General features: G+C 59.9%; 2 protein-coding genes and 1 long non-coding RNA gene across 9 annotated transcripts in view; 2 read left to right on the top strand and 1 right to left on the bottom strand.

Annotated features, from left to right (window-relative positions):
* Positions 1 to 12031, top strand: part of ASMTL (acetylserotonin O-methyltransferase like) — a 28900-nt gene extending 16869 nt beyond the window's left edge. Inside the window, exons 10-13 of one of the 3 annotated variants that reach the window (XM_057538707.1) lie at positions 3660 to 3777; positions 4574 to 4717; positions 8238 to 8360; positions 11733 to 12031. In XM_057538707.1, the coding sequence (XP_057394690.1) occupies positions 3660 to 3777; positions 4574 to 4717; positions 8238 to 8360; positions 11733 to 11938 (591 nt within the window). In that variant the 3' untranslated portion in view covers positions 11939 to 12031. Of the gene's footprint in view, positions 1 to 3659; positions 3778 to 4573; positions 4718 to 8237; positions 8361 to 8910; positions 9474 to 11732 lie in introns of those variants that run through there. The other 2 variants (XM_057538706.1, XM_057538708.1) reach the window with 2 other exon arrangements.
* On the bottom strand, positions 8245 to 17675 carry LOC130706488 (uncharacterized). 5 transcript variants are annotated; one of them, XR_009006717.1, is made up of 7 exons: positions 16367 to 17675; positions 13483 to 13995; positions 12343 to 12440; positions 10178 to 11304; positions 9467 to 9649; positions 8502 to 8835; positions 8245 to 8383 (listed from the first exon to the last, which is right to left on the bottom strand). It is a non-coding gene; the product is annotated as an uncharacterized LOC130706488 (long non-coding RNA). The 5 variants fall into 5 exon arrangements; XR_009006714.1 differs by having other exon boundaries at positions 10178 to 10593; positions 11139 to 13995; XR_009006715.1 differs by having other exon boundaries at positions 12343 to 13995.
* A 74-nt stretch (positions 17676 to 17749) lies between these two features.
* On the top strand, positions 17750 to 20887 carry SLC25A6 (solute carrier family 25 member 6). Its single transcript, XM_057538710.1, has 4 exons — positions 17750 to 17977; positions 18614 to 19100; positions 19781 to 19921; positions 20337 to 20887. The coding sequence occupies exons 1-4, from the start codon at positions 17867 to 17869 to the stop codon at positions 20492 to 20494; spliced, it is 897 nt and encodes a 298-aa protein (XP_057394693.1). The 5' UTR covers positions 17750 to 17866; the 3' UTR covers positions 20495 to 20887.
* The last annotated feature ends 1470 nt before the right edge of the window (positions 20888 to 22357 follow it).

Genomic DNA, 22357 nt, shown 5'->3' with positions numbered 1-22357 from the left:
TACGTGGAGTTGAATTGCACAGACTTCTGCTTCTCAGCTCAGCGCAGGGTGTGCAAAGGGCTTCCCGGCCCTTCCCCCGCCCCCTGGCACCCACGACCCCTGTTCACTGTTGTGTGGGAGGGAAGGGCTCTCAGAGGGTCTTGGCTGATCTTGGAGGGTCTCGGAGGGTCTTGGGTGGTATCTGAGGGTCTCGGGGGGTCTCGGAGGGTCTTGGAGGGTCTCAGAGGGTCTTGGAGGGTCTCAGAGGGTCTTGGAAGATCTTGGGTGGTCTTGGAGGGTCTCGAGGGGTCATAGAGGACAGTGTCCTGGGAGATGCCGAGGTCCCCAGGCCCCAAATCTGGGTGAAATGGCAGCAGCACCATCCGTAGCCTCAGGCAAACGACTCCGGCCCCCGCGGCCCCTGTCTGCACCCGCCCCCCCCCCCCCCCCCCCCGCCTCTTGGGATTTGGGCTGACTCCCTGCCCATCCCTCTCCTCCTGCCCACCCTCCGGAGCCCTAAGAGTGCCAGGCCCAGGCGGGTCCCCTGCACGCTGTCCTGCCGGCCTCCTTCTCTGACCCAGGGGCTCATTCCCTCCTGCCTGGGTGGGGCCCGAGCACACATGGACCCCACGGGGGAGCTGGGCAGGGAGCCCTGGTCTCTGTAAACGATCAGATCAGATCATCCTCAGTGAGATGACAGCTGAGGGGGCAGGGGGTCGTTACCCCCTAAGTCCTCCTGGTTTGGTCCAGTGAGACCCGAATGGGGAGTCGGCAGTCTCCCGGGAGGAGACCCTCTGCAAACTGGAAATCAGACCCTGAGGGTGCACCGTGACAGGATTCAGCGGAGCTGCCCTTCTGGCAACACTCCAGCCTCGCCGCGGAGCTGGACACAGTTCAGACCAGTGCCCCCTCCCAGCTCGCTCTACCCCGGACCCCTCCCCGCCCTCCTCTACCCCGGACTCCTCCCCGCCCTCCTCTACCCCGGACTCCTCCCCGCCCTCCTCTACCCCGGACCCCTCCCCGCCCTCCTCTACCCCGGACCCCTCCCCACCCTGCTCTACCCAGACCCCTCCCCGCCATCCTCTACCCCGGACCCCTCCCCGCCATCCTCTACCCCGGACCCCTCCCCACCCTCCTCTACCCCGGACTCCTCCCCGCCCTCCTCTACCCCAGACCCCTCCCCGCCATCCTCTACCCCGGACCCCTCCCCGCCCTCCTCTACCCCGGACCCCTCCCCGCCCTCCTCTACCCAGGACCCCTCCCCGCCCTCCTCTACCCCGGACCCCTCCCCACCCTGCTCTACCCAGACCCCTCCCCGCCATCCTCTACCCCGGACCCCTCCCCGCCCTCCTCTACCCCGGACTCCTCCCCGCCCTCCTCTACCCAGGACCCCTCCCCGCCCTCCTCTACCCCGGACCCCTCCCCGCCCTCCTCTACCCCGGACCCCTCCCCGCCCTCCTCTACCCCGGACCCCTCCCCGCCCTCCTCTACCCCGGACCCCTCCCCGCCCTCCTCTACCCCGGACCCCTCCCCGCCCTCCTCTACCCCGGACCCCTCTCCGCCCTCCTCTACCCCGGACTCCTCCCCGCCCTCCTCTACCCCGGACCCCTCCCCGCCCTCCTCTACCCCGGACCCCTCCCCGCCCTCCTCTACCCCGGACCCCTCCCCGCCCTCCTCTACCCCGGACCCCTCCCCACCCTGCTCTACCCAGACCCCTCCCCGCCATCCTCTACCCCGGACCCCTCCCCGCCCTCCTCTACCCCAGACCCCTCCCCACCCTCCTCTACCCCGGACTCCTCCCCGCCCTCCTCTACCCCGGACTCCTTCCCGCCCTCCTCTACCCAGGACCCCTCCCCGCCCTCCTCTACCCCGGACCCCTCCCCACCCTGCTCTACCCAGACCCCTCCCCGCCATCCTCTACCCCGGACCCCTCCCCGCCCTCCTCTACCCCGGACTCCTCCCCGCCCTCCTCTACCCCAGACCCCTCCCCGCTCTCCTCTACCCCGGACCCCTCCCCGCCCTCCTCTACCCTGGACCCCTCCCCAGCCTGCTCTACCCCGGACCCCTCCCGCCATCCTCTACCCCGGACCCCTCCCCGCCATCCTCTACCCCGGACCCCTCCCCACCCTCCTCTACCCCGGACCCCTCCCGCCCTCCTCTATCCCGGACCCCTCCTCGCCCTCCTCTACCCCGGACCCCTCCCCGCCCTCCTCTACCCCGGACCCCTCCCCGCCCTGCTCTACCCCGGACCCCTCCCTGCCATCCTCTACCCCGGACCCCTCCCCGCCCTGCTCTACCCCGGACCCCTCCCCGCCCTGCTCTACCCCGGACCCCTCCCCGCCATTCTCTACCCCGGACCCCTCCCCTCCCTGCTCTACCCCGGACCCCTCCCCGCCCTGCTCTACCCCGGACCCCTCCCCACCCTCCTCTACCCCGGACCCCTCCCCTCCCTCCTCTACCCCGGACCCCTCCCCACCCTCCTCTACCCCGGACCCCTCCCGCCCTCCTCTACCCCGGACCCCTCCCCACCCCGCTCTACCCCGGACCCCTCCCCGCCCTCCTCTACCCCGGACCCCTCCCGCCCTCCTCTACCCCGGACCCCTCCCAGCCTGCTCTACCCCGGACCCCTCCCCGCCCTGCTCTACCCCGGACCCCTCCCCACCCCGCTCTACCCCAGACCCCTCCCCACCCTGCTCTACCCAGACCCCTCCCCGCCATTCTCTACCCCGGACCCCTCCCCTCCCTGCTCTACCCCGGACCCCTCCCCTCCCTGCTCTACCCCGGACCCCTCCCCACCCTCCTCTACCCCGGACCCCTCCCCTCCCTCCTCTACCCCGGACCCCTCCCCACCCTCCTCTACCACGGACCCCTCCCGCCCTCCTCTACCCCGGACCCCTCCCCACCCCGCTCTACCCCGGACCCCTCCCCGCCCTCCTCTACCCCGGACCCCTCCCGCCCTCCTCTACCCCGGACCCCTCCCAGCCTGCTCTACCCCGGACCCCTCCCCGCCCTGCTCTACCCCGGACCCCTCCCCACCCCGCTCTACCCCAGACCCCTCCCCGCCCTGCTCTACCCAGACCCCTCCCCGCCATTCTCTACCCCGGACCCCTCCCCTCCCTGCTCTACCCCGGACCCCTCCCCGCCCTGCTCTACCCCGGACCCCTCCCACCCTCCTCTACCCCGGACCCCTCCCCTCCCTCCTCTACCCCGGACCCCTCCCCACCCTCCTCTACCACGGACCCCTCCCCACCCTCCTCTACCACGGACCCCTCCCGCCCTCCTCTACCCCGGACCCCTCCCCGCCCCGCTCTACCCCGGACCCCTCCCCGCCCCGCTCTACCCCGGACCCCTCCCCACCCCGCTCTACCCCGGACCCCTCCCCGCCCTCCTCTACCCCGGACCCCTCCCGCCCTCCTCTACCCCGGACCCCTCCCACCATCCTCTACCCCGGGCCCCTCCCCGCCCTCCTCTACCCCGGGCCCCTCCCCGCCCTGCTCTACCCCGGACCCCTCCCCACCCCGCTCTACCCCAGACCCCTCCCCACCCCGCTCTACCCCAGACCCCTCTCCATGATCCCTCCTGAGCTCCCCACCCACACAAATGCCAGGTGGAACCTCATCCCGGGTGCAGGACGGGCTGGGCTCCGGGTGGGTCTCCTCAGACCCTGCTTCCACCACCAGAGCAGGGAGATGACGCTGCAGTTCATGAGGGCCATGCACAGCCTCAGCAAGCTGACCGCCCACCACGTGGCCACGGCCTTCGACCTGTCCCGATTCACCTCTGCCTGCGACCTGGGAGGTACATTCACCCCCTCCAGGAGTCGGGTGCAAAGGGCTACATGCGTTTCTTCTCTCGTATTAAATCTAGGGCACCTTACCTGCTAATAAGAATTGCAGAATGGGTTTATCTCTACAAACTATCTGGGGACCTAAATATATCCAGGGTGGGTGCGGGGGCTTGGGCTGATATTCCCAAGTTCTAGGAGGTCCCAGGGATGGCCCAGGACCCCTGTAGAGGTTATGGGACCCTTCCTGGTGGCTGCCAAGTAGGGGAGGGGCCGTGAAGCCCATCTGCTGCCATCGCATCAGGTCTAATTATGCTACACACACCCTCCACCCCATCCCAGAAAATCCTTTCCTCAGGACAGTGGATGGAGGAGGAGTAGATGCCCTGCCCAAGGGGTGTAGTGGGATTGGTGTCCTAGGAGGGCTCCTGAGCTGCCAGCTTGCATTTCCCCACCCTCTGCACACCTTTCCTCCTGGTGGCCCAGAGTGGCTGCCGTGGCACCAGCCATCGCGTCTGCATTCCCGCAGCAGAAAGGGGCAGGGAAGAGTACAACTCCCTAGAGCTTTGCTGTCAGGATTCCCCACGAGTCTGTGCCCACCCCACTAACCTGCTCTGGGCCAGCACCCGCCCACGAGGCCCTGACTTTGAGACACCAGTGATCTCCCCACTGGCTGACCTCATTTCGGGGCACAAGCCTCAGGCCACATCTGAGAGCATCATTTTGGTTTTGCCAGAGCTGAACTCTGGAGACACTCCAAGGGTTTCGTACACGCCAGGAGGGTCCAGAGTCTGCCTTTGCTTCTCACAGGCTGCACCGGCATCCTGGCGCGCGAGCTCGCCCGGGAGTACCCGCATCTGCAGGTGACTGTGTTTGACCTCCCAGAGGTCATTGAGCTCTCTGGGGGCTTTCAGCGTGGCGGACGACAGACAGAGCGGATCCGCTTTGTGCCAGGTCAGTGTCCTTCATGTCCGCCGGGTGTCAGCGTTTGGGTGACCTTATTTATCTCATATACAGAGCGGGGGTGTGTGTCTGTGTGTGTCGGTATATGTGAGTGTGTCTGTGTCTGTGTGTGCATCCATCTTTCTCTGTGTTTCTGTCTGTATGTCTGAGTGTGTATGTTTCTGTTTGTGTGTTTCTGTATCTGTGGGTGTGTATCTGGGTCTGTGTGTATGTATGTGTATATACGCACGTTTCTGTGTGTTTCTGTGTCTGTATGTGTGGATCTGTGTGTTTCTGTGTGTCTATGTACATGTATATATATGTATCCGTGTGTGTGTGTATGTATCCACGTTCCTGTGTCTGAATGTTTATACCTGTGTATGTGTATATCTGTGTGTATTCTCTGTGTGTCTGTATGTGTCTTATATCCATGTTTCTGTGTGTCTGTGTGTGCATATATACTGGTGTATCTGTGTGTCTGTGTATCTCAGTGTCTCTGTGTGTCTCTATACATGTATGTATCTGTGTGTCGATGTGTCTCTATATGCGTATGTGTCTGTGTGTGTGCATCTCGGTGTGTGTGTGCACGTCTGCACACGGGCGCATCTGCAGACCCCGAGAACAGGAGTTTGAAGTTCTCAGCGAGGGCAGTAGCCGGGCGGGAGGGCAGGTGGGGATGGGCACGGGCCAAGATCGGCGTCTGCAGATGTCGACCAGCGACCCAAGCCTCACAGGGAAGTGACGTGGGGGCTACAGCAGGAAGGCCTTGGGGTGGATGTGAGGAAGGACTTCCCGGCGGGACCGGATTGAAGGGAAACTCTTGGCACCTGGTGACTCATCCACACTGTGGCCCGGCCTGAGGGTGGATGTGCTAGAGGGACCTGTGCCCCACGACCGCCTGATACTTTCCTACTTAAAAAAAAGAACCAGTCACCCTGCTGTGGACTGAATTGTGTCCCCAAGTGCCTATGTTGAAGCCCCACCCCCAGTGTGACTCTTATCTGGAGGTGATTAAGGTGAAGGAGGTCACAAGGGTGGAGTCCTAATCCAGCAAGACTGCGTCCTTAGAAGGGACACCAGGAACATCTATCTATGTATCTATCGTTTATCCATCATCTATCTATCTATGTATGTACCGTTTATCTATCATCTATCCATCCATCATCTATCTATCTATGTATCGTTTATCTATCTCTTTATCATCTATCCATCCATCCACTTATTTGTCTATCAGTGTATCTATCTATCCATATCTATCCATCTATCCATCCATCATCTATCTGTGTATGTAACATTTATCATCTATCCATCCATCCTCTGTGTATCGTTTATCTATCTCTCTATCATCTATCCATCCATCCACTTATTCATCTATCAGTGTATCTATCTGTCCATCCATATCTATTTATCCATCTATCCATCCAACTGTCATCTATGTATGTATCATGTGTATCTATCCGTCCATCATCTATCTACCTGTGTATCATTTATCTGTCTCTCTATCATCTATCCATCCATCCACTTATTCATCTATCAGTGTATCTATCTGTCCATCCATATCTATCCATCCATCATCTATCTATCTGTCCATGCATTATATCTACCATCTAGCTATCTATCCATCCATTCATCCATTTATTCATCTACCATCTATGTAACTATCAATGTAGCTATCTATCCATCTATCATATCTATCTATCTATCTTTTATCTACCTGTCTTTATATCAATCATCTATCATTTATCTATATATCTATCATCTATTATTTATCATCTATCCATCCATCCACCTATCATTTATCTGTCCTATCTATCCTATTTATCTAATATCTATTATCTGTCTATATCATCTATGTATCCATCCATCATATCTATTCTATTATCTATCATCTATTTATCTATCACATGTCTATATCTATGTATCTCTCCATCCATCCATCATATCTATTATCAATCTAGGTATCATCTATGTATCTATCATTTATCTATTATCTATACCTATCTATTCAATATTTATCAATCTATCATTTATCTACCTCTCTGTCTTTATATCAATCATATATCTGGGGCTTCCCTGGTGGCGCAGTGGTTGAGAGTCTGCCTGCCAATGCAGGCGACACGGGTTCGGGCCCTGGTCTGGGAGGATCCCACATGCCGCGGAGCAACTGGGCCCGTGAGCCACAATTACTGAGCCTGAGCGTCTGGAGCCTGTGCTCCACAAGAGAGGCCGCGATAGTGAGAGGCCCGCGCACTGCGATGAAGAGTGGCCCCCACTTGCCGCAACTGGAGAAAGCCCTCGCACAGAAACGAAGACCCAACACAGCCATAAATAAATAAATAAAATTAAAAAAAAAAAATCATATATCTATCATCTATCTACCTATTATTTATCATCTATCTCTCCATCCATCCATTCACCTATCATTTATCTGTTCTGTGTATGTATGTATCTATCTATCTATCATCTATGTCTCCCCACTGTGAGGACACAACGAGTAGGCCACTACCTACAAGCCTAGAAGAGGGTCCTCACCAGGAACTGACCCTGCCAACACCTTGATCTCGGATGTCCAGCCTCCAGACCATGAGAAATCAACGTGCGTTGTTGAAGCCCCTGTCGGTGGGACTTTGTTGCTTCTGCCTGAGCTGACAGAGACACACCCTAAAGCTTCAAATCTAGGAGCAAGCACGATGGAAGCTGTGCTACTGATTCACCATATATAGGAAAGAGAACCACCAACGCAAAAAAAAAAAAAAAAGAAAAAGAAAAGAAGCAGCGCATATTGTCCATCTCTGTGCAGCTGTCTGGGGCCACCCCTTGTAGACTTGTCTGCACCCCCGTGTTTACTCTCCCTTCATGCCAATTCGAAATGTTTTCTTTCTTGTTTTGTGTGTGTAAATGTGAGCTACATCTAATCCACTGTGGAACGAGGCAGGGTTAGGAGTAACAAATAGCAAAGGTGTCTGTGTCCACAGTTAGAGATACACATTTGGTAGCTGCAGGGACAAATGACCCCAAAGTGGGGGCTTAAAATGACCCGAATCCACCCTCCCCCAGTTCTGGGGACCAGACGCCTGAGGTCAAGGTGTTCCAGGGCCGCGCTCCCTCCAGAGGCTCCAGGGGAGGGTCCCTCCTGCCTCTTCCAGCTTCTGGGGGCTCCAGGCGTCCCTGGGCTTGTGGCCGCATCCCTCCCGTCTCTGCCTCTGTCTTCCCGGGGCTTCTCCTCTGTGTCTGTGTCTCTCCTCTTCTGTCTCTTAGAAGGACCCTGTCATTGGATGCAGGACTACCCTCCTCCAGGAGGAGCTCATCTCCGACCCTTCCCTTCATTTCATCCGCAGAGACCCTGTCTCCGGAGGGCCCGTCCCCAGGTCAGCCCTCGAACGTCTCTTTCTTGGAGAACACAGACGTCCCCACCGCAGGCAGCGTCTCTTTCGGTTTCATTCCTTGTAGAACGTGGTGCAACTCCTTTCCGTCGGGTGCAGGCCCAGTTCCTGTGGCCCTAACGGCTCAATCCCATTTGTTTTAAAACCAGGTGACTTTTTCAAAGACAACCTCCCGGAAGCAGATCTGTACGTTCTTTCCAGAATTCTGCAGGACTGGCCGGATGACAGACTCCACAAGTTACTGAGCCGGATCTCGAGCGGCTGCAAACCAGGTGAGACCACATCAGGCACTTGCCTTTTGTAACACATAAAGACAGTTTCCAATTTAAAAGAAGAGTACGTGTTATAGAGGAAGCTCCCCGTCCTCCAGCCCGCCATCTGGTGCTCAGTTTACCGGCTCCCCGAGGACGTACCTCACTCTCGGGTGTCAGTGATGCGTTTCTGAACTTTCTGGAGCCAGCGTCTGGGGTCTCGGGCTCATGGACGCCCCCTGCGGCCGTGTCCCTCCCCGGGCCCCACTGGGCTCAGGGTCTCCCTCCTCCGATGATGATGATTTTCCGGGCTGCTCTGTGGTACCCAGCCTGTCCCCACGGCGCTCGGGGCCAACGTGGGTCATCGGGCTCGTGGAGTCGAGGGGACCAAGCCGCCCGGGCCCCTCCCTGCGTCCCCACGTCCAGCGGCGCAAGACGAGCTCTCTTTCCACGTCCTGCGACCCTGGCATCTCCTGGGGCACCTCCGCTGCCTCTTCTGTGCGGTTATGAAACAAAATAATCAACAATCCGGGGTCACCTTCAACACCCAAACGCCCCTCCTGTTCTCTAGCTCTCAGGAAAACGACCCCCGTTCCCGATCTCTTATTTCGGACAAAAGCCAGAGCGAGGGCTGAGTCCATGCGGGCGGTGTTGCAGGAAGTGACCGTGTGGCCGCCGCCGTCCTGGGGCCCCGTCTCCTGTAGCCGTGACCTGTTCCCAGGACCCGTGCGGCCCAGTACGACTGCAGCCCCTCCCCTGGGGTCTGAGCCCTGCAAGCTGCGACGGGCACCTCCATCTGGGGTACCCAAAAGGCCGTTTCTTTTTTTTTTTTTTTTTTACTTAAATTTATGTATTCTTTTTTTAGAGTATAGTTGCTTTACAATGTTGTATTAGTTTCTGCTGTACAGCAAAGTGAATCAGTTATATGTATACATATATCCCCTCTTTTATTTTATTTATATATATATTTTTTGGTTGCATCACGCGGCAAGCGGGATCCTAGTTCCCCATACAGGGATCAAACCCGCACCCCCTGCATTGGACGCGTGGAGCCCTAACCACTGGGCCGCGAGGGAAACGCCTAGGAAAATATGAAGAAAAGCGCGGAAGGTTAAGTACATTCTTACATGAGCCGGTTTCTGTCCCCAAGACAACCATGTAGTTGAGGCGTTCTTGTTGGTCCCTGTAGCACGATGAAGATGGTCCCCCCCAAAATTCACGTCCACCTAGAATCTTGTTTGGAAGCAGGGTCTTTGCTGATGTGATGAAGTGAAGGGTCTGAGGTGAGGTCCTCCTGGAGGAGGGTGGCCCTACATCCAATGACAGGGTCCTTCTAAGAGACAGAAGAGGAGAGACACAGACACAGAGGAGAAGCCCCGGGAAGACAGAGGCAGAGACGGGAGGGAGGCGGCCACAAGCCCAGGGACGCCTGGAGCCCCCAGAAGCTGGAAGAGGCAGGAAGGACCCTCCCTGGAGCCTCTGCAGGGAGCGCGGCCCTGGGACACCTTGACCTCAGACGGATGGTCTCCAGGATGGGGGAGGATGGAGGTCTGTGGTTTTAAGTATTTTGTTCCGGCCGCCCCAGGACACCCACGCAGCCTGTGAGATGCCGGTTTTCATGTGGTCACAGGGGCATCACACGGACATTCGGGGTGCCCTCCCCAGGAAAGTGGCCCCAGGAGGGCCGGTTCCTGTCTGCTCCCTGCTGCGTCCCCAGCCCGAGACCAGAGCCCCCACGTGATGGATGGGACACGGTTGAGAAGGAAGGAATCGCACAACAGGGGTGCCCCCGGGGGCGAGGCAGGGCCGGGAGATGTGAGAGCTGGATTCTCACCCACCTCAGAGACAGTCACGGAACCTGGGGACAGTCAGTTCGAAGTCGCATTTATACTGCGAAGGGTTTTTGGGGGCGGGGGTCCGTGCGGTGTGTTGCAGCTTAGACCTGCTGGCTAGAACTGCTTGTTAGATGTTCAGCACTCCTGCCAGCCAGCTCATACCAAGCTGTCAGCGTGAAATTGGCCATGGAGGAAATACTTAGAGCTCAGAAATTGGCAGGCACCCGGAACCAGGGCTTCCCTCCACCCCCGTAGCTGGGATTGCAAAGGTTGCCTGCACCCTGGGGACAGTGGGGTCACAGATAAGAATTGAGCGTGACCTCCTGGGAATTCCCTGGCAGTCCAGTGGTTAGGAGTCTGCGCTTTCAGTGCCGAGGGCGCGGGTTCAAACCCTGGTCAGGGAAGTAAGATCCTGCCAGCTGCACGGCGAGGCCAAAAAAAAAAAAAAAGACTTCCTTTAATATAAGGCTTTTGGAGCCCATTGAGTTAATAAGCCCGTGTATCCACGAGTTTGAAAAACATAAAAACTGACAGAGAACAGAGTGAGCATAGCATATGATCCCAATTCTTTTTATTGAAGTAGAGTTGCTGTACAATGTTACATAAGTTGCAGGTGTACAGTATAGTAATTCACCGTGTTTAAAGCTTACACTCCATTTATAGTTATAAAATATGGGCTCTATCCCCCGTTCTGTACCATATATCCTTGCAGCTGATTTTATAACTAATAGTGTGGGGCTATGATCCCCATTTTGTTAACTTCATGTTTACTGAAATGCCTAGAACCCAAATGAGATTTTGCACCAAAATTCTCCCAGTTACCGTCACCGGCGTGCAGAGCTGGGGCGCGTGTGCCACCACCTGCTTTGTGCCTTGTCTGGGGGTCTCCCCAGGTAACCCAAACAAAAGGAAGAAGCACGCGTAAGCTACCTCCTGCCCCTCTGCTTCCTGCCCCCAGGCTTACCTTCTCCTGGCTTGGCTCCTCCTCCGTCACAAGCGCTTCTGAAAATACATACGCAGAGAGGTGGGCAGGTACAGGAGTGTGAACACACACACGCGTACTTTCTACTTCTCACGGCTCTCGTGTAGGTTGCTCCCAGCAACGTGCAGCTCCGCATGCAAACACCACGCTACATAAAACAGAACCAACAAGGACCTACTGTGCAGCACAGGGAACTCTGCTCTATATACGTACGTGTATAACAGAGCCACTTGTCTGTACACCTAAAACTAACACATTGCAAATCAACTATAATTTAAAAAAAAAAGATAATCTCACTGAACCAATTAAAAGTCAGAAAAAAGAAAACAATTCCCGCTCCTGGTGCCCTCGGGGCCGGTGCGCAGGTCCGCCCGGGACGCTGCCGCCGGGGAGGTCCCTGCGCGTCCCTTTCGGCATCAGGCAGGCTGCAGCTGTGTCCCTACACTCGGAACCCCTGCCGTCCGTGTCTTCCTGCAGCGAAGCCCTTCAGTGGGGAGCCCGGGGCCCCCGCGGGCTGGGTCCTGAGGCTCCTCCCCCACCCCGTCTCTCTCTGTCTCTGCGTCTCTGGCTCCCCAGGCGGTGGCCTCCTGGTGGCGGAAGCGGCGGCGGAGGAGGAGGAGGGGGCGTCGCGGAGCCCCCGGCTGCGGACCCTGAGCGCCGGGCAGCCCCGGAGCCCCGACGAGCACCGCCGCCTCCTGCAGCGACACGGCTTCCGGGACGTGCGGGTGGCGCGCGCGGGCGACCTGCTGCGCGTGGTCCTGGGCACCCGAGCTGCGCCCTGAGGGTCACCGGGAACCCGGCGGGGCCCAGCGCCCGGCAGTGAAGGGTTCCTGGAGAGCAGGTGTCACCGGACAGATTAAAGGAGGCGGAAAGCACGGCTGTCTCCGCGCGTCTGTGGCGCTCTGGACGCGGGGGACGCGCCCGGGTGGTGGGACGTGCGGGCCGGGAGCGCCGGGGGCGGGGGGACCCCGGGGCCAGCGAGGGATGCGCGGGCCAGCCCAGGTCCCCGGGTGATGTCAGCATCTCCCTCGCTCCCTCTTCGCTGGTGACTAGATCTCGGCGCATCTAGACCCTATTTCCCAGTGCTTCAGGCCTATTTTCAGTGCGTTTGTCCTCTGCCCTCCCGGCCGTGTGGACACACCGATCGGTGGATGCCTTCTCTTACGCTCAGGGCGGCGGAACCCACCTCTGCCCCCGTCCATGGTGAAACCGCGTCCAGGAGCTCACGCGGGGGGAGGTTTACGGGGTCAGGATGCTTGTTTACTGCAAACGTCCTCCAGGCACCTGTGTGAGGCCAAGTGTCTCTTAAAGACTAGGCGAGCACAGTGGTGACTGCGTAGCAATGTGTACGTTGTCTGTTACGTGTACACCGTTATCGTTAGAAAACAGTGCCCCGAATGTCAGATGGGGTCCTTTCAAACAGGCCCCCTGTTGAGTGTTGACAGTTCACCTGTGCTTTCCAGCTAAAACCACCACAGACTCTTAGATACATAACTTCCAAAAATAGAGACGTATAATTTTCTAGGTGTAAGGATATATTTTAGGGGCTTCCCTGGTGGCGCAGTGGTTAAGAATCCGCCTGCCAACACAGGGGACACGGGTTTGAGCCCTGGGCCGGGAAGATCCCACATGCCATGGAGCAACTAAGCCCGTGCGCCACAGCTACTGAGCCTGCGCTCTAGAGCCCATGAGCCACAACTACTGAGCCTGCGCTCTAGAGCCCGTGAGCTACAACTACTGAGCCCGTGAGCCACAACTACTGAAGCCCACGCGCCTAGAGCCCGTGCTCCACAACAAAAGAAGCCACCGCAGTGAGAAGCCTGTGCACCGCAACAAAGAGTAGCTCCCGCTCGCCACAACTAGAGAAAGCCCGCATGCAGCAACGAAGACCCAACGCAGCCAAAAATAAATTTTTTTAATCCTTTAAAAAAAAAGAATATATCATATATTTAGAGCATACAAACTATGTATGTCATGTATAAATGTATAAGTATATATTTATAACATATAATATCCACACACACACAAGTATATAATTTTGGACAGACTCCAATTTAAAGAAAAAAATCACAAATTGTGTCTCCATGTGAGGCAGAGAGAGAGGCGGGAGGAGATGACACACTGGTTGTAAAGGGAGCTGCGCCACCCCGACGGAGTGCCAGCAGCTCTCCCGAGTGAGAGGGGCAAAGGCCAGGGGTCACGGCCCCCCGTCCGTCTGGCCCCGGTGTGGACCTGCAGCCTCAGTGAAACTGCAGCCAGGCTCGCAGGAGCGCAGAGCAGAGCGCCCCGCCCACCCGGGTCCCCTCTGCCCGCCCCGGCCCTTCACCTGGGCAGGGCGGTGCTCGGCCGCTGGCAGGGCCATATCCGCTGCGCGGTTCACCGGGGGCCACTCCCTTCCGCCCCCTTCCTCTCCCGGGAGAACAGGTGAGTCCCTGCAGGTGACCCTGCCTCAGCCAAGGGCACCGTGTTGCAGCAGGGCTGGGTCCCCAGTGACAAGCGATGGGTACAGGGCATGTGGAACGCCTGCGCTCTGGCCGGTCAGGGAGCCAGCCGTCTTGACACTGGCTTTGCTAGAAGAAACTGCACTTGTAACCGGAGGTGTCAGAGCGCCCGCCATGGCCGGGGGGAGGGGGGTGGTGCCCGACCCCCCCTTAGTCCTGGCTACTGCGCGCACTGCGGGCTGCGGGCAGGGGGGCTGCTACAGGCAGGGCTCTGACCCACGGCTGTGCCCGTGAACCAAGGATGCGCCCGAGGGACACGCCCAGTTGGAAGAGTCACGGGCAGATGACGTGTGGGAGCAATGAAGGGCCCACGGCTTCCGTATACTGCGCTCTCCTTCCTGTGTTGCAACAGTTCGCAGTAAAAGAAAAAAAGAAAAAGATAAGAAATTAAAAGGTGAGAAGAGAAAATACGACTTACACACAACCTGTCTCTTCATTTCTTAGAAATACACGCAAAAGCAGGATTTTGGGGGAAGCTGGCGTAAAACAGTGTATGGGTGTGGCCACCCGCACGTGCCTGTGTCTTTAAATCAACAGGGATTTCTAGGCTGGAACCGCCCTGGACCTGACGCCCGCCCTCCGGGTCACCTTCATTCATCCATTCATCCATTCACTCACTCAGGAGATGTCTGAGCGCCCGCCGCAGACCGGGCCTGTCCATTCATTCATCCATTCACTCACTCAGGAGATGTCTGAGCGCCCGCTGCAGACCGGGCCTGTCCATTCATTCATCCATTCATCCATCCATCCATCCATCCATGCATTCACTCACTCAGGAGATGTCTGAGCGCCCGCTGCAGACCGGGCCTGTCCATTCATTCATCCATTCATCCATCCATCCATCCATGCATTCACTCACTCAGGAGATGTCTGAGCGCCCGCTGCAGACCGGGCCTGTCCATTCATTCATCCATTCATCCATCCATCCATCCATGCATTCACTCACTCAGGAGATGTCTGAGCGCCCGCTGCAGACCGGGCCTGTCCATTCATTCATCCATTCATCCATCCATCCATCCATGCATTCACTCACTCAGGAGATGTCTGAGCGCCCGCTGCAGACCGGGCCTGTCCATTCATCCATCCATCCATCCATGCATTCACTCACTCAGGAGATGTCTGAGCGCCCGCTGCAGACCGGGCCTGTCCATTCATCCATCCATCCATCCATGCATTCATTCACTGAGGAGATGTCTGAGCGCCGCTGCAGACCGGGCCTGTCCATTCATTCATCCATCCATCTATCCATCCATCCATTCATTCATTCACTCAGGAGATGTCTGAGCGCCCGCTGCAGACCCGGCCTGTCCATCCATCCATTCATTCATTCACTCAGGAGATGTCTGAGTGCCCGCTGCAGACCTGGCCCGTCCGGACCCATCACTGGGTGAGACCTCTGTCCTCTCCACTTGTCTGGGGCGGACGGGGACTGGGCGGAGGGGACGATAAGGATGATACCCGAGACAGCAGCGTGTGGCCCCCCCAGGTCCCCCCTGCAGGGTCCCTCCACCAGGCAGGCGCCTTCCCTGAGCAGCCCCCGGCCCCTCACCAGACCAGTTCACTTAAAGGCCACCCCCCATGCCACCCTCATCCCTTCTGTGACTCATTCTGAACCGTCAGTGGAAACCCGTCATCTTTAAGCACCTCCTCCACTGCTTTTCGTTAGGCCCCCCGTTTTTCAGATACTCAGCTTCTAAAACTGTCCAGGTCGTAGTAAGACCTTGGGGCAGCGTGAGGAAGGGGGGGCCATACCTCGCCCTCCCCACCCCTGCCCCTGGGGATCCTAGAACATAACCCCTTCCTCTCCCCGCCGCAACCCCACCTCTCAGCCTCCTTTCTCCCTTTCCAATCCCCGGTGCGCAGTCTACCTCCTTCCCCAAGTACACGGTACTCTTGTGCGTGCTCCTGCCGCCCTCCTGGGTCAGACCCCCTGAAGCACGAAGGCTGGGTCACCCCCGCTCAGCCCCACCCCGACAGATGCACATATGCACTGGTCAGACAGATGGGTCTGCGTCTAAGGCCCACATGAGATGCTTTTTCAAGAAAAACGCGTTCTGAACCCCAGTTAGCAATGAGGGGGGGAGAGGTCACATCCATTCATTCCTCCCAACAGCGAGGTGCTGACCTGCGCGGGGGGGGCGGGGGGTGGGCGCTGAGAATGCAGGTGGGGCACAGGGAGGGGTGTCCCTTGCCTGGGGGAGGGGAGCGGGTCGCTCAGAGGTTAACCGCTCCCACCGGGGCTGGAGAGGCTCTCCAACAGAAGCGCCTACTTCCAGGGCCTCACAGCCGGAGCCTGCAGGACCAGCTTCGGCTGGCTGGCCCCTGGCGGCCCAGCGGGCAGTGATAAGCATCACAGGGTCCCTCCACGCCCACACAGGTGGCTCCTGCGTACGAATGCAGACAGGAGAGATGCTTTCCTCACCTGGGAGCGCCCAAACGGAGCCAGCACCCTGTCCCTGCCCAGAACCCACAGCCACTCTGTCCTCTACCCCAGAGCCCTGCGGTTGCTGCCAGCGGGAGCCGGGCAGGGCCCCCAGATCTGTTCTGTCCCCCAGTCCCGTGAAGCCTCAGAAGGCGCCAGAACATCAAGCCCCCCACACACACCCCCGACACACACACACACACACACACACACAGCAATCCTCGCCCAGTGCGTGCCGAGCCGCACCACCCTCTGCAGCGGCACCAGCCTCAGGCCCCGCCTCTTACCTGCTTCTCCACGGAGGTCAGGAGAGGGCAGAGCAAGGTCCTGCAAGGACACCGGGGACCTGGGAAACGAATGGCAGGCTCCGGGTGCCCTGGGCTCTGGTGCGCCCGCCCCTGGCATCCATCCACCCAGCGTCACCGGCTGGAGGGGATGCAGGAAAGCCCCTCGTGAAAATATGGGGGGGGGGGGGGGGTGGAGCAAAGAGAAAAAAGAGGGAGAAGAAACAGGCAGGGAGGGAAATAAGTAGTGAAAGGACGCATCCTTGCACCAAGAAAAGGATCCTTTCTTGACCTGGGTGCTGAGACACCATTGCACTCACTTTGTGAAAATTCACAGAACGATACACTTACGACTTGTGCCATTTAGTTATAATTCAATAAAAAGTTCACAGCATTTCAAAACACCTAGGTCTCAGGAGACTTCCTGGGGGGAGGGGGACAGATGTACTCCTGCGGGTGGCATGTGTGCCTGCCTGCGTGTGTGTGCAGGTGTGCGTGGGCAAGTGTGGACACGTGTCTAGGTATGGGAACGTGGGTGCATGTGTGAGTGAGCGTGTGCGGGTAGCACATGTGCCCCTGTCGCTCTGGGAGCCGCCACGTCGCAGAGCTCGGCCTGGCAGGGGGACCCGAGTCTGAGGCCCACTGGGCCCCGGAAGGGCAGGGCCCAGGAAAAGCGGCCGGGTGGGTGGAGAGGGACCCCCCGGGACCCCCCAGTGCCCAGCGCGCCCAGTGCACCCGGAGTCTCGGGGTCAGGGTCGGGGGACCCCACGGCAGGGCAGGGTCCTCCGGGGGCGCTCCTACGGGCGGACCCGGGGTCTACCGGGCAGGGGACAGGCAAGCCCTCGAGAAACCGGGCCTGGGGGACTCGGGGCGGCCTCCTACTCCGGCCCTGACCCCGCGAACTGTCGCTCCTCCCGCTGGGCGATCCCTGGGGTCGCGGCCGGGACTCGGGAATCACCGGGACGAACCCAGCGGTCCGAGCATCCGAGGAAGGGGATGCCGGCGCCGGGGCAGGATGAACATCGGGCGTGGGACTCAGCGACCCCCGTCCTTCCCCTTACGCAACCGCCGTCTGTCGCGTCCCCCTGGCCCGGCGTGACCTTCATAAGGTCAAGGCGGCCGCCGCGCCCCCCGGCCCGCAGGGCGCATGGGCGGGGTCCGGCTCCCTACATGCCCCGGGGCGCGGCACGCGGGAAGGGGAGGGACGTGGTTGGTGGCGCAGCCAATGGGCGCGGCGCTCGAGGGCGAGGGGCGGGGCGCAGAGCTGCTCCCGGCAGCCCGTGGGGGCGAGGCGAGCGGGAAGGGGCGGGGCTTGGGCGGCGGCGCAGCCAATGGGCGCGGCGCGCGGGGCAGCGGGGCGTGGCGTGGGCGCCTTAGCGGCTGCGCGCTGGCCGCCCCGTCTTTTCGGTCCCGGCGGCGGCAGCGCAGACCAGTGGTGCCCACCCTCCGGCTCTCCGCGCCTCCCCTCCGCTCTCTTCCCGCTGCGTTGCCCGTCTCTCCACCATGACGGAACAGGCCATCTCATTCGCCAAGGACTTTCTGGCCGGAGGCATCGCCGCCGCTATCTCCAAGACGGCCGTGGCCCCGATCGAGCGGGTCAAGCTGCTGCTACAGGTGGGAGCCGGCTGCGCACACGCGGACGCCGGGCGAGGTGCGAGGGTCCGGGTCGCGGGGACAGCGGGCCGGGCAGGCCGCGTGCACCGGAAGCGGGAGGCTGCGCCGCTTTGTCCGCGCGCCGCCGGCTTCCGGGGGTTGCCGGGGCGCGCGTCACGCGGGCGCTATCGCATGCGCAGAACTGGGGCCGCGGGCGGGCCGGCGCGTGCGCACTGGGCCTTGCGGCACGTTTCGGAGGACGCATGCGCATGGGGCAGCCGCGTGGACGGGCCCCGCGGCGCGAGGACCGTGACCTTGGGCGTTGGGCGGGTCGCTAGGGGAGTCCTTGTGCCCTTCGTTGGGCTTCGGTTTTTTTCCCCTTTTTGTTCCCCTTTTGCGGTTCTGAGCCAGAATAAGCTGTCTTTGTTCCCGGATTGTCAGAAATGTAGCGCTAATGGAAACATCGTTGCTAGTTTGTCGTTTGTAACACTTGTAGGGACCCGTAGTGACCAAAAGATGGGTTTCTCCCGGTAGGATGTTTGGGCAACTTAAAGGCCCATGCACACGTTGTCTTATGAAGACAGCGCCTTTCGTGGGGGGGTCCTTGGGGGCGTCTGACTTAGGCCCTCGTTTAAAACCCTGTCTCTCTGCCCCCAGGTACAGCACGCCAGCAAGCAGATCGCGGCCGACAAACAGTACAAGGGCATCGTGGACTGCATCGTGCGCATCCCCAAGGAGCAGGGTGTGCTGTCTTTCTGGAGGGGCAACCTGGCCAACGTCATCCGCTACTTCCCCACGCAAGCCCTCAATTTCGCCTTTAAGGATAAGTATAAGCAGATTTTTCTGGGGGGCGTGGACAAGCACACGCAGTTTTGGAAGTACTTCGCCGGCAACTTGGCCTCCGGCGGGGCGGCCGGGGCCACCTCCCTCTGCTTCGTCTACCCCCTGGATTTCGCCAGAACCCGGCTGGCGGCTGACGTCGGCAAATCCGGCACGGAGCGGGAGTTCAAAGGCCTGGGAGACTGTCTGGTGAAGATCACCAAGTCGGACGGCATCCGGGGGCTGTACCAGGGCTTCAACGTCTCTGTGCAGGGCATCATCATCTACCGGGCCGCGTACTTCGGCGTGTATGACACCGCCAAAGGTGAGTGCGCTCTGCTCTCGGCGCCGCCTGTCAGGGTGCTGGGCGGGGGGCTTCAGCAGCAGATGTCTGTGGTCTCCCCGTCTTGGAGGCTGGAATCTGAGATCCAGGTGTGGGCAGGGCTGGTTCCTCCGAAGGCCTCTGTCCTGGGCGTGTAGACAGCTGTCTTCTCCCTGTGTCTTCACAGGGTCGTTCCTGTGTGTGTGTCTGTGCCCCGATCTCCTCTTATAAGGACACCATTCCTATGGGATCAGGACCCACCCTGATGACCTAATTTTACTTTAATTATCTCTGTAAAAGATATTCCTAGTACAGTTATACTCTGGGGTTCTGGGGTTTGGGGCGTTAGTGTAATTTTGGGGAGGACACAGTTCGCGCCCTGTAAAGTAAGTCACCCTGGAGGTCAGGGCCCAGGCCCGCTGGCTGACCTTTGCGGTGGAACAGGCGTGAAACCTTCCACTTCCCAAGGCCCGTCTGTTTCCGTCTAGAGAGGCCCCTGCCGCCGGGTACCAGGTTGGTCTCGGGGGCCGTCCTCCCAGCTTGCAGGTGGTTCCCCCGTCTCTGGCTGGTGTGGTGACCCCAGTCTGGCCGGTCTAGTGTCACCTGGTGCTGGGATCCCCGCGTGGAGCTGGGGGCGGCCGTGTGTGCGGCCCTGGGGCCTCACGCTCGGGGTGACCCTGCAGGCATGCTCCCCGACCCCAAGAACACGCACATCGTGGTGAGCTGGATGATCGCGCAGACGGTGACGGCTGCGGCGGGCGTGGTCTCCTACCCCTTCGACACCGTGCGCCGGAGAATGATGATGCAGTCGGGGCGCAAAGGAGGTACCGGCCCCGCCCTGCTCCCGGCCGCCGGCGCTCTGGGGGTGGGGCATCGCTGAGGGGCCTGGCGCTCGGCCCTTCGGAGGTGTAGGGCCAGCACGTGAGGTGGGGGGCGGCGGGGGGGGCAGCATTTGGTCCCAGAGTACAGTAGCCGGGCTTCGTGGGGGAGGCCTGGGCGGGTGCCTGCTCCCTCTCTGCCCTTGACCGTCGGGTGGGCCGGGCCCTGGGGAGGCTGGGGCTTGAGTTCGCGTTCGATCCCCGCCCGAACGGTGGGTGTCCAGAGCGTCCTTTTCCTGCGGTCGAAACGCCTAGCCACCCAGATGGCGGCAGCCGGGGCTCAGCGTCGGTACCGTGTCTCTGGGGGTCCGCTTCGCGCCTGTGTGTGATCCTCTCCGTGACCCCCGCCCTCTCCCCGCAGCCGACATCATGTACAGGGGCACCTTGGACTGCTGGCGAAAGATCTTCAAGGACGAGGGCGGCAGAGCCTTTTTTAAGGGCGCCTGGTCCAACGTGCTCCGCGGCATGGGCGGCGCCTTCGTGCTGGTCCTGTACGACGAGCTGAAGAAGGTCATCTAGGCGCCCTGCCCGCTGGCCACAGCGACCAACACCTCCACATAGAGGAATAGCTGTTACGGACCATCGACCTTCGAGAAATTCCAGTGTCCTCGCGGAGGGCTGGGGCGGCCCCCGCAGAGGGCTCTTTGTGATCGGCGGCCCTGGGTCCATGTATTGATTACGGGGGGGAGGGGAATCGTGACGTCTTCGTGGGTCCACAGGCGGTGAGGCACCTCTACTCGCCAGACGTAGACTCCAGGTGCTTGTAGGACCAACTCGTGTTTAAGTATTTATTTAAGAAAATCATGTCTCTATTTGTACTTAAGCACTATTCTCTTTTGCACAGCTGAATATTTGCAGTTATGTTCTATGTCCGGCGTTCTACTGCGAAACAATAAAATTAGGGCACACGGACGCTGCTTTTGTTTCTGAATCGAGCGGCCTTGTGTGGTGGGAGCAGGAAACAGCGGGGTCTCAAGCTGGGGAGGAGAGGGGGAGGCAGGCCCTAGCTGCCCGTCTGTGGCCTGTCCCGTCCCAGGGGCCGCCCTCGGGGGCTGAGGGGAGCACGCGGATGCGGGGACCCTGGGGCTTCCTAACCTGAAGTTCCCTTCCCCCAGTGCCCGCCCTGGGGAATCCCTTGCGAGGTGGGCACACACCCTCAGGTGTGCCCGACCCCCAGCCCCAGGCAGGAAAGCATCCTTCCCCGCCTTTGAGCCGTATCTGCAGGAAGCCTGATGTTCACTGCAGGGAGAGAACTTGCTTTGAGAGTCTCTGCCAGGCTGACCCCAGGGTCCTGGTATGTTAACGGGGGAATGGGGTGTATTCTGGGGCCGCTTTGGGTGTTCTCAGCGTCCAGGACCGTGCCTGCGGGGTCATCACCAGTCTGAGGCCTCACGGTCACGCACAGAGCCGCCCAGGAGCAGCACTTCCCTGGGTCCACTGGAGCTTCCAGCACCAAGTGAGCTTGGAGAGGTCAGACGGGTCCACTGCAGGGGCTGGAGAGGGGAAGCCAGCTGCGGGCCACAGCAGGACCGCCCCGAGGCCGGCTTGCTCCGGCTTGCTTCATCATCGGAAAGCAGAAGGCAGAGCTTCCATCTCCAGACCAGGGTGAGGTCAGTCAGAGAAGACAAGCTGGAGCTGGCTTTCCCCAAGGTCACCTTGCTGGTGCTGGGTGAGGAACAGGACGGGACCAGCCCCCACACACCCACGTGGGTCCCGCCCGGCCCGGGCTCCACAGAGGAACCCCGAGAGCAACCTGGGCTTCTGACCCACCTAAGCCCCAGCCCTTGGGGTGGAGTCACGTGGAACCGGGACGACGTCTGTCTACCCAGACCTGTGCTGACTGCCGGGGTCAGAACCGGGACACGCTTCCACCCGTGTGCATTTAGGGCCATCGGCCGTGCGCCATTCTGCAGACTCTGCAGGGGTGCCTTCCTCAAAGCTAGCAAGTCTGCACCTGCCCTTTGGGGTGAACTCTTTTCTACAGAGCTTGACGTGTTAAGCGTGTAGACAAGGGAGCGAAATCAGAGGTCCTCCAGGAAAGCCTTGCCTCTTGGAGACTCGGGTTCCCGTGGGCCAGGCTGTGCACGTGGGCGGCCTTTTCCGTGGGCGTACAGGTGGCGGTCTTCACTGCCCACCACGACCATGTCTGGACGCAGGGCCGCTCCTCTGCGCCTGCCTGCCCCCGCTGCCCACAGGCCACGCTTCCCTGACACCCCCTCTCCTGCCGCCTTGACGCCTGTCTCCCGTGTGCCTTCCCTGGGGTCGCACACATAGCCAGGGGAGGGATGTAGACACCAACCCCCTGGCCCCGCGTTGTCACGCAAGTAATCTAAGGGGCTTACAAAGGGGAAATGCAGCAAGAAAACGAAGTTCAGTTAAAGA

The sequence above is a fragment of the Balaenoptera acutorostrata genome, chromosome X (assembly GCF_949987535.1).
Source record: "Balaenoptera acutorostrata chromosome X, mBalAcu1.1, whole genome shotgun sequence".
Lineage (NCBI taxonomy): Eukaryota > Metazoa > Chordata > Mammalia > Artiodactyla > Balaenopteridae > Balaenoptera > Balaenoptera acutorostrata.
Note: the sequence above shows the minus strand (reverse complement) of the source record. Positions and strands in the feature narration are given on the sequence as shown.